Here is an 11,754-nt window from a genome sequence, read left to right as displayed (position 1 = left end):
CTAATCATGTTCTTGATCCCAAGTCGGATCTAAGAAGATGTGAGGGTATTCATCCGAATCACTCGATACAAAAATTACACAATATATATAAGTTATTTTTCTGTTTTCGTGAATATATATAAATTTTGAATTTTCTGAATACAAGACTAAGACTGACTTAGTGGTTAAGGAGGTTTAGAATTCAAAGATTCCAAATTTAAATTCTAGACATTTTTAAATTTTCCTTAATGAAAGTTTTGAATTCGCTACCGTCGATCATTAAAATTAAGTCATTAATCAACACTTTTTCCCCTTTAGATAAAGCAAGAATCTTTTTTCCCCCTACCCATTTCTTTTTATATATAGGTATGGTCATGTATCAACCAATCAGAAAACTGAAAATTAATTTGAGTTACTTCATGGAAAAGTTATTGATGTAACTATGCTTTAAACTTTATTTTGTATTATTATTTTGTTGATGATGTGTAGTGAAAGTAGGAAAAGATACTGCTTTTATTTAGGCAAAAAGACAAATAATGGTCAAGTTGTTTTGTGGGTGAATTAGTGCATAGCATGTGGTGAGAAAAATGAAAAGTTAAAAGAAGAGAAGAACTACGAAGTACCAATCAAACAGTTAATAAAGTGAATGAAAATCATAAAGACACAAATAACTACGTTATTATTTCATGTTTACCCAGACTTGTATAAGTAGAAACAAGGAATGTAGGTAGAATGTAAGTTATGAATTCATCTGAATCCAAAAATCAAATAAATTACGTTATTGAAGAATATCTGACCTCAATCTCATAAAGTTCATATTCTGAATGTGCCTCTAACTCGAAAATTAATGTGATCCAAACACAAATAGAAGAAGCTAACTAGGAAGTATAGAGAAAAAGAGTTGCAATTAATAATAGTTTTAACACTAAAAAAATTGAAGTGTAACATGGTGAGCAAGTTGAAGGTTACGTACTTTACTATAAATATTTAAGTAAATACAATATATTATTATGTCTTTGTCGAAGGCAGGGTCGAAAGGAGGTTCAGGTAACAATAACAATAACATATCCAGTGAAATTTCATAAGTCAGACTTGGAAGGATAAAATGTACGCATACATTACCACTATTTCGTAGAGGTAGTGAAGTTGTTTTCCAAAGGCATTTCAGATAGTTAATAATAAAAAATACACCTAAACTATCGTATTTCTACGAGTCTCATTCCTTAATTAACTTTTTCGTAAGTTTCTTACATCAACTGTTACTACTTTTGTATTAAAACACATATTGATGCTGGCCTACAAGCACATGTTGTCGACTGGGAACAAATATTTGGCCAACTCAGCATCGATATGTATTTAAATACAAAGGGAATATAGTGTAGGTAGGCAAAGAAACCTATGAATATGTATGAAACTCACAAAAACACGATAGTTTAGGCGTGTATTTTACACAATTTTTTTTGTTTTTAAAAAGTGTAAGGTGGGGAGAAAGTTGATGGATGTGCACTTCCCTAGGAATATCAAAGTTAGCTTTATATATTGAAGTTGGAAGAAATCATATAGTGTCCTATAGAAATACTTTTGGATGTGTGACACAAGGAGCTAGAAAAGAAAAGTTGTGAAGAAAAGTAAAGAAGATTTTGGCTGTTTAAACCAAATCTAAGTGAGGTCACTTGTAATTTTGGCAAAAGAAGTTTGTTCTTGGGTTGGTGTTGAACAATTTCTTTAAGGTAAGATTTGTGAATAATAACTCTTCTTATTCTATGTATGTAGTACATTTTATACTTTTGAATAGTTTGTAAAATCTTTGTGTTGTCTATTACTTCGTCACATGTTTGTATGAGGATATCTATCGCTAAATAGCTCGTAGCTAACAAGATTTTTTGGAAATCTGTTGTTAAATAGAATCAGTAACGAATTTTTGTTGTTTAGCTACATAAGTTTTTTTGTCACTAATTCTTGTTTTTCTTTTAGTTAAGCTCCAAGAATTAATGTCCCTTTCTCCCAAACTTGACCCCTCCCTAGTTGATAAAATGGCCTCCTATAACTCCACAAAATGGACATATACAAGATTCTTCCTAGAACCCTGCTAACGCGGGATGCTTTGTGCACCGACATATATAAGATCTTTCCTAGAACCCTGCTAATGCGAGATGCTTTGTGCACCAACATATATAAGATCTTTTCCAGAACCTACTAATGCGGGATGCTTTGTGCACCGACATATATAAGATCTTTCCAAGAACCCTGCTAATGCAGAATGCTTTGTGCACCGACATATACAAGATTCTCTTATTCCACAAACTAGAGTTTTTCATGTCAATATGAGTACCTAAAATTTCATACACTTGTTTATATCTTGACTTAAACTTGTGTTATATTTGATAATTTTTCAGATCATTTCTGGTGTTTGAGAGTAGTCATGAAGAACAACTCAGCAATTAAATTCCTAAAACATGTCATGTCAGTACTATCCACAATAGCCAAATCAAAATCAACAGCCATCAAAAGCAAAACTGAGGCCATAAAAGCTAAGTTAATGGTCTTATCATTGCTCAAATCCAAGAAACTCTCTATATCTGGCCTAGGAACTAAGGCCATTTCTCACAAGATCCATTCACTATTAGGCCATAAAGATCAAGATCAAGATCACGAAGACGAAAACAATAAGGCCATTGTACTCTACAACCACGCCCCTGAAGTCGGTGAAGATTTTTTACACTATCAGCATAACGAGGCCAACGAAGAGATACTACTATTAAGCAATGGGGAAAATTATGATTATGATAATGATAAGTATCCGGATTTAACACATTCATTGTTCGATGAAGAGGACGAGTACTTAGGTGATCCAAATGCATCAGCTATAGACATGGTAAGGAATTTCAAAGAGGAAGAAGGAGAGAACTTTGTTCTTGAAGACGAGATCGATAACGTTGCAGACTTGTTCATCAAGAAGTTTCACAAAAGGATGAGATTACAAAAGCTTGAATCTTTCAAGAGGTATCAAGAAATGCTTCAGAGAAGCACTTAATTATAAGTAGATTGTTCATTAATATTAATTGCTGATTAAAGTTTATCTGTTAAGACCTCTGCAATATTATTATTATTGTTGCAGTAGTTCTTTTATTTCAACTATGAAGTGTTGTTTTTTCCAGTTTTGTTGAATAAATTTTCATGGCCTTTGTTCCCTAGTAGCAAAAGAGAGAAAAACTAAGGACTTGTACTAATAAGTTGGGAGAAATAGGCAATGTATGAATCAAGATTTTGTGTAAGTTTCTAACTATGTAAATTTTATCTCGAGTATGGGATCGATATCAGTAATCACGGTGAAACTTTGGTTGTTTGACTTTCGTACTCTGAATCCAGTCATTCTTTTTCAAAACGGAGGAAGTAATAGTTTTATAAGTACTAGAATTACTATTTGAATTTATTCTACACTGTATAAACAGATAAATTTCTAAAAATTCTGTTTATACTATTGTCTATTTATGTTTCTTTTTCATACATATATAGTATTTTATTTAGTTATTTCAAAAGCTTGGAGAGGTACTTTTTATGTGTAAGGTCAAAGAAACCTAACTGCATTTACACGAAAATGGTGATTTATAGAAAATAAATAAGTTATGTTGCTCAGACTCTTCAAAAGTTCCGTCTGGTGTGTATCGGATCTTCGAAAAGCTATGCATTTTTGGAGGATCCAATACGAGTGAAACAATATTTTTGAAAGGTCCGAGCAACTTAGAATTTGCAACCAACTCTCAAAGCAAATTGTAAATATCAGATACATGTAGGAAACCTCAAGCCTTTGGGGTAACACATCTAGAAAGGCAACATTTTAGGCTACGGCCTAACCTTATCTTTTTTTTTCACTCAGTGTTATTTAGGCTAGTTCCCACTAACACAAGTATCGAGTAACTCTATCCACTAATGCTCAGGTAGATAGGAAGAGATCACCTAACAGTTTTTTGTGTCTACTCGATTTCAACAGTAATCTCCTGTGAATTTCATCCACTTCATTGAATGTCTTTTTGTCACATCTTTGGGTGCTTGAATTGGTGTGACGCCCATGATGGAGTGCGGGCCAACAAGGGCGGGTCACAAGGATGGCTGACAGGCTTTTAGGCTGGAGAGCTTTTGAAGAAGGGGTGCAGCACATGATACCTTAGGTAATCCCACATCAGAAAGGGAGAAAAAAGTGAAGAACTTTGTAAGGCATAACACTAGTCCACATGGTTCGCACACTTTTGGGGCTCGATGTGACGTAGCCCGAAAGACAAATCCGTGTGGACCTAGGCCAGAAGCGGACAATTAAATATGAACCACAGGGCAGTGCTCAAAGATGATTTAAGATTTAAGGGTTAACTGTCCCTTCCAACAACATGACAGTCCTTTGTGACTCAGAATTAGTCTCTGTAAGTTTAAAGACTCCTCCAGCAGAAGCAAATTAACTAGAAATAACTCAAGCATCACTAAAATTCAACCAGATATATGTGGTCCTGCCCGACACAAGTCTCGATCAATCGGGACCAATGGACTTCGAATACCAGATGGTTAAACCAAAAAGTTCAGAAATAGAGACAAAAGATATTAAGTACTTATCAGTGATAATATGCACAGTACTTTATAACAACTGCTACTACGGACCTAGTGTAATCCCACAAGTTTGGGGAGGGTAGAGCATACGCGGACCTTACCCCTACCTTTGAGAAGGTAGAGAGGTTGTTTCGTAAGACCCTCGGCTGAATAATCAGTGAAAAAGAGGCAATAGCAACAAACAGAAACAGCAACAAGATAATAAGATACCGAAACTAGTATGTAATTATAGAAGATGCATCTAGGTAGCCCTCAATATATAGTGAGAAAAGCATAAAGCATATTATTTTCCATAACCATCAGATGGAGAACTATTGAAATAACATCAATCACCTCCAAACTAGTTCTAGAAAGTGATTGATGAAATTTTCACTATGAGAAATATACATGGGAATATCTATAATTTAGCCATTAAGAAAAAAAATACAAGGAGAATTAGTACTAAAAAATTATCAAAGTTAATTGAGATGTGCTTCTTACATGCATCTAGAAGGAATTATCTTTCAGAGGGGGATCATAAACTGGAGATGAAAGAAAGTTCCCTTCTTGCTCATCAGACTCAATCAGCATCAGAACAACCTCGCGCATTGAAGGACGATCATAAGGGGACATGCTAGTGCACATTAGAGCAATTTTAAGAACTGTAAGCATATGACTAACAGTAATTACATCTTCCAAATCCAATCGGCTATCGAGTACCCCTGGTGTCAATGAATGGTTCCTAACATAATGCTTCACCCATGAGACAAGATCACCGCCTTGTTCTAGGGGCTGTACGGGTGCTTTTCCAGTTAGCAACTCCAAAAGGACTACCCCATAACTATAGATATCACATTTTTCCGTAACTTTCATGGTGTAAGCATATTCTGCAACAGAGAAGGTAGAAAACATCAATTGAAAAGGAAAAAATGGTTTTATAACACAGAATGAAAATTACGAGAGGGATATTAAAAGCTACATAGACAGAGAAAAGTTAAAAGCATTTTTTCTTGTATTCTGTCATTTCATCAAAGAAATTAACTTGTTCGTAAACAATTTTAACTATCAAACTTCAACAAGATATGCATTTCATATCACAAAGAGAAGAATTAGACTTTCAAAGTGAACAACACATGGTCGAATAGCTAAACTGAACATAAATATGTGGGAACAAGAATGCTCCATATGTATCAGGAAGAGTCCCCAAAGTTTGCCTAAGATACATAGAGCAGTTTGTATGGCTTCTCCTGGCATAGAACACATATAAAATGAGAAGTATACACAGATAAAAGTTAAAAGCATTTCATTGTTGTCTTCAGATAATCGAAGAAATAGACATTGCATACAATTCTAACCATCTAATCTCAACAAGAAAATCCTATTCATATCAACAAAAAAAGGTAACACTTTCAGAGTGAAGATACAGATAAATATGTGGGAATAAGGATCAAATGGCAATACATTTCTCGACATATTTCTATAGATAACAAGGGAACATAAGAAGTTGTCCGGGAGAAAACAGAGAGACATACCAGGGGCTATGTAGCCATATGAGCCAGCAACTGCAGACATCGACTTAGATTGAGGCATATCAACAACTTTTGCCAAACCAAAATCACCAACATGAGCTTCAAACTTCTCATCAATCAGAATATTATTGGACTTTATATCACGGTGGATGATCCGGGGTTTGCAATCATGATGTAAGTAAGAAAGTCCTTGAGCAGCTCCAACAGCCACCATAAAGCGAGTTGGCCAATCCAATCTACAAGATGTACTGTGAAGCAGTTCACCCAAGCTACCTCTGGCCATATACTCATAGAGAAGTAAATTAGAACCCTGATGATAGCAAAAGCCATATAGCTTTACGATGTTACGATGCCTAATCTTTCCTAGAGTTAAGATCTCTGCACGGAAGCTATTGTCGATGTTATTACCCTCTCTGTTAGAAGCAAGCTTCTTGACTGCAATCGTTTGTCCAGACTGCATGACTGCTTTGTAAACTGTTCCGACGGCTCCTCTTCCAAGAACATAACAATCTTGAAAATTGTTTGTAGCCTCAACCAAGTCCTGGAAAGTGAACCCCTCTTTGGGACGGAAATAAATGTCTGGATCTGAAGATGCCATGTCTTTATCCTGGGTTGCAACCATCTCAACTGGATGCTGCTTCATATAGTACAAAACTACCACAATCAAAACAAGAGAAACTCCACCAATTACACCAGCAACTGCAGTAATAATCTTTGCTCGAGGAAAATCTGCACTCTCGACTCTAGGAGGATTATTGGCATCATAAGCTGGAGATGCATTACATTCCCCTAGAGGCCCACCGCAAAGACCTTTGTTTCCAATGAAGCTGCTGATATCCATGTTCCGAAAGAGTGGTATATCCGGCAGTGGTCCAGTCAGGTCATTGTATGAGAAGTCAATGCCCAAGAGACTTGTCAGGTTTCCAAATGTGCTTGGTATTTCACCACTCAAATGATTGTTGTTGAGATATAGGTACTCTAATAGGATAAGATTACCAAGGTTGGGTGGTATACTGCCAGAGAGCTTGTTGTTGCTAAGATCCATTGCAATTTGTAAGCCACTAAGATTACCCAACTCTGATGGTATTTCACCTGACAATAGATTACTGCCCATCTGCAGCTCAGTCAAATGAGAGAGGCTCCCCAATGCTGCTGGTATCTTTCCAGATAACTTATTCTCTGAAAGCAAAAGACGTTCTAGCTGCGACAAGCTACCAATGTCATCAGGTATAACATCAGTAAATCTGTTCTTGCTGAGATCCAGTCTTTGTAGTGCCTTGCAGTTCCGAATTTCTGGAGGTATCGGTCCAGTGAGCGAATTTGCTGAGACATTGAATGTCACAAGCCTGGTAAGATTTCCTATCTCCCTTGGCAACTGGTTGAAACTATTGCCTGAGAAATCAAGCCTCTGCAACTTCTGGCAATATCCAATATCAGGAGGTATTGGACCAGTGAACTTGTTCTGCCCCAGTTCAACAGCAGACAGGTTTATCAATTTGCACAACTCAGAAGGAAATGTCCCTGTTAGCCTGTTATCATTCAGACGAAGTTGCACCAATGAATCACATTTAAGAACACCAGATGGAATATATCCATGCAATTTATTTGATGCAAGATTCAGCAAAATCAAATTGGAATTCTGACAAACGAATGGAGGAATTCTTCCTGTGAGTTGATTGTTATTTAAATCAAGCACCCAAAGTCGACTATAAATGCCAAGACGTTGAGGAATAGTACCAGTTAAAGAATTCTCAAAAAGCTGTAACTGAATCAATTCCTTTTGATACTGAAAACCAAATGGAATAGGACCTGTTAGGTGATTAATTGACAAATCAAGACTAATCAAGTTCTTCAGAGTAGTAAGTTCATCTGGTATAACGCCTTCGAGCTGATTCTGGAAAAGAAACAACAATTTCAGACTTTTTATTTGGCCAAACTCAACTGGAATTTCTCCTTTCAGAAAGTTTTCTGAGAAATCAATTTCTGTTGCCATAGAAAGATTCCCAATCTCCCTTGGAATGCTACCATTTAATCCATTCCGGTATAGGTATAACTTTGTCAAAGTTTTGAGTTTACCTATTTCAGCTGGAATATCTCCAATCAGGTTATTCTGATATAAAGCAAGCAATTGAATTTGTGTTAAATTTCCAAGTTCCTTTGGAATATAACCAGAGAACTGATTTCCCCAAAGCACAAGCTCTTTCAACTTACTAAGCATGCCAAGTTCTTTTGGTATGTTTCCTTCCAGGCAATTCTGTGTTAGACCAAGAGATTCCAAGCTCTCACAACCACCTATCTCTGCAGGTAAACTTCCAGAAAGTGCATTCTGCCCCACTCGAAATATTGTCAAATTTTTCAAACTTCCAATAGATCGAGGCACTGGACCGGTAAGATTATTGGTGTATGCAACGAAAGTAACTAGAGACGAGAGTTTCCCAAACTCCTCAGCAATAGGACCAGAGATCATGTTGCTGCTCATGTTCACATCCTTCAAATTAGACAGGTTATACAGTTCAGCAGGAATCGGACCATAAAAAGTATTAAAATGGAGCTGGAGAGACTGCAATTTTGAGCAATTTCCAATCTCTTTGGGAATGTTCCCGGTGAATTGATTGTAAGACAGGTCAAGATAAGCTAAATATTCAAGACCACCAATGCTAGAACTCAACGTGCCTGAAAGATTCATATAGCTCAGATAAAGAGATTGCACAACTGGATTATAATCAGAAGTGCAATTCACACCTACCCAGCCACAAGGAGTTTCATCATTTGGATTCCAATTCCCCAAATGGTTAAACGAATCCTGGAAATTCTTCTTCAATTCAAGAAGGTACATTCCTTCCTGATTCAATCCTTTGGCAGGAGAAACCAGCAATAGTACAGCAGCCACCAAAGCACTTATCCAAATTAGAAGAACCAAACCACTTCTTGATTCAAAATCTCCAGACATCATAACAAACTTCCAATAAGACAGTCTCAGTTTGACCTGTTAATCCAACTATGTGTCAATACTTATAAAATACAACAACAACAACAACATAACCAGTGTAGTCACACAAAGTGGGGACTCGGGAGGGTATAGACTATAGTGTACGCAAACCTTACCCCTATCTCAGAGGTAGGGAGGTTGTTTCCGGTAGCCCCTTGGCTCAAGAAAAAACAGTCCAGAAAATGAAGTAACGGAAGTACAATAATCAACAGATAATAGCAAAACAATAGAGAATAGCAGAACAGAAACTACAACAAAACAGTACACAATCGAGGTATAAGGAATCAATAGATAGTAACAGAATGAGCAATAGTATGACTACTAATATGAACGGACAACAAGACAACGCATTGCCACCTACTACCCTAATCCAAGTCCTACCCTCCACACCCTTAAGGTCAATCATCAAGAAGAGACAATACTAACTAGATAAACTAGACAAACCAGAAAAAGTTCTATGCATAGCAATTAATCAACTAACTTCAAAGAATCCAATCAACTCAGAAATGCCCAGAAACTCAACTAAATAAAAGGAATAATTCAGGAATAAATAAGAAACTCATTAAAGATCTAAGCTTTAGCATACCTCTAGGCTATTGAGTCCATCACCTTGTCAAAAAAGAGCTGAATTCCACCAAAAACCCAGAAAAAGCAAAGAACTCTCAAGTAATTCCTTTAGATGATGACAGAGCAAAGACCATAAAACTCATGAATTGAGGAAAAGATAAAATCAAAGATTATACTATATCTAAAACCAAGAACCTCCAACATTTTTCCAATAATGGTGGGGATCTTCCTATATACATGCAAGATTTTGAAAAGGGGTTGGATAAAAATGAGAAAGATTCAACCTTTATTTCAGGACAAGCCAAAAAAAAAGGAAATGGAAAAACTCAAATACACTGAATCAAGAAAACCCTTTATTTTATTCAAGAAAATATAACACAAAAGCCTATTTTCTTTTCCAAATGGCAATGATAGTGAAGGATCTTTTTAGGTAAATGGAAAGGATGGATATGAGTTCCTCATTGAAGCTTTAATGGCAGACAAAGCATGCTTTCACTAAGCTTTAATTTTCTTCAATATATATGATGATGAGGAGGACTTCAATATCTTGATGTATTTTCTTATAATTTATATATAATCTTGATTCTTTAATTTCACTCTATCTCAAAAGTCCTAATCTCTTTTGGCTTCTCTATATCATAAAGTTAGCCTTTTTGAGTGCTTGAAAAAGTACAAAATTTTGTGAACTTTTTAGGCATTACAAGTTAATAAATGCAAATAAATTATTTATTGTGGAATTCTGAGATTAGGACAGGTTTTGGGGTTTTTGTTTTAAATTGTTTTTTGGGGTTTCTTTTGGCACTGAAAATTGTGTGTAGTGAAAATGAAGTCAGATGTGATGCTTTGCAATGGTATCATTTTCTGTGTACTTCATTTTTATCCTTTTGTTTTGGATTCACTATGCCAGTCAGCCCCCCCCCCCCCCCACCCACCCATTCATGAAACTTGAGTACGAGACTCCTGATTAAAGGTGATTGAGGAAAAAAGGATAAATATACCTCAAACTATCGTAAATGATATGCAGATACCCTCCGTCATACTTTTGGACATTAGTGCCTCTGACGTCAAAAAACTAGAGCATATATACCCTTTATACTAACGGACATACACGTGTCATAATCTTATCCACTGAGCCGACTTTTATTAAATATCGGATCGACGGATAAGATTGCGCCATGTGTCCCTATTTAGTCTTCTGTTAGAGTGAGGGGCATATATGCTCTAGTTTTTGGACGGCAGGGGCACCAATGTCCCAAAAATATGATGGAGGAAATCTGCATACCATTTACGATAATTCGGGGGTATATTTGTCATTTTTTCCTACATTTTATCACATTTCATGATGGTGTTATGTTAGTGTATAACTTGACTCATAACTAGAAGGGAAATCGACTTTTGAAATTTTACATGAGCAAGAAGCATGTATACCATACTCAAGTAGAGTTGTCGATATTATTGCAAGGACTTAAATAATTCATGTCATGATCGAATTGGATAGTATTCTAAACTATATAACTACTATACATAGTTCTAAAAATTACTACTACAACGATATTCTTGATGGTAGGTTGTTGAGGGACCGATTGATACATTCGTAGATAAACATAGCTTTAAAGAATGCAACATTCTTGTTTTCATTTATTCAGTTCCTTCCATATTTGCTTATTCAGTTAAACAATAGATATAATACAAATAATTTTCATAATTAAAGGTCTCCTAAATGAAACTCATATAGACTATGTATTATAATGTATTTATCTAGTTATTAATAATATAATATCATCATCTTATTAAAGAAAAAAACACTCAACTCAAATCTAAACATTTTTGTCTATTTTGTTTCCTTTTTGGTTCTAACACCAATTTCAAGTGGGACCCATTTTGCAACCAAATATAAGGTAGGGCCTACCAAACTCAAAATAATGTGGACCAATGGAACCATGAGTAATGAAGTTGATAGCCTCTTAAGCACTTACTTTATGTCTAAATCAATGATTTCACACAAACCTATATGGTGATAGTCTTTGGTATTAATTATTTGATCCTTGAAAAAATTGGTAGGATTCCATTTTTGGTGGACAATCAAATGCATTAAACTATAGAGTATAATTCTAT

General features: G+C 35.6%; 2 protein-coding genes across 3 annotated transcripts; one reads left to right on the top strand and one right to left on the bottom strand.

Moving 5' to 3' along the window:
- Positions 1–1,549: 1,549 nt before the first annotated feature.
- On the top strand, positions 1,550–3,408 carry LOC125870867 (uncharacterized). Its single transcript, XM_049551418.1, has 2 exons — positions 1,550–1,709; positions 2,376–3,408. Exon 2 carries the CDS (start codon positions 2,402–2,404, stop codon positions 3,011–3,013), a length of 612 nt encoding a protein of 203 aa, XP_049407375.1. The 5' UTR covers positions 1,550–1,709; positions 2,376–2,401; the 3' UTR covers positions 3,014–3,408.
- A 1,427-nt stretch (positions 3,409–4,835) lies between these two features.
- On the bottom strand, positions 4,836–10,290 carry LOC125870368 (probable leucine-rich repeat receptor-like protein kinase At2g33170). Of its 2 annotated transcripts, none has more exons than XM_049550782.1 (3): positions 9,659–10,290; positions 6,087–9,069; positions 4,836–5,441 (listed from the first exon to the last, which is right to left on the bottom strand). In XM_049550782.1, exons 2-3 carry the CDS (start codon positions 9,034–9,036, stop codon positions 5,062–5,064), a joined length of 3,330 nt encoding a protein of 1,109 aa, XP_049406739.1. In that variant the 5' UTR covers positions 9,037–9,069; positions 9,659–10,290; the 3' UTR covers positions 4,836–5,061. The 2 variants fall into 2 exon arrangements, with proteins under 2 accessions (XP_049406739.1, XP_049406740.1); XM_049550783.1 differs by lacking the exon at positions 9,659–10,290 and having other exon boundaries at positions 6,087–8,756; positions 8,830–9,030.
- Positions 10,291–11,754: the final 1,464 nt, after the last annotated feature.

Source organism: Solanum stenotomum, chromosome 7 (assembly GCF_019186545.1).
Source record: "Solanum stenotomum isolate F172 chromosome 7, ASM1918654v1, whole genome shotgun sequence".
Lineage (NCBI taxonomy): Eukaryota > Viridiplantae > Streptophyta > Magnoliopsida > Solanales > Solanaceae > Solanum > Solanum stenotomum.
Note: the sequence above shows the minus strand (reverse complement) of the source record. Positions and strands in the feature narration are given on the sequence as shown.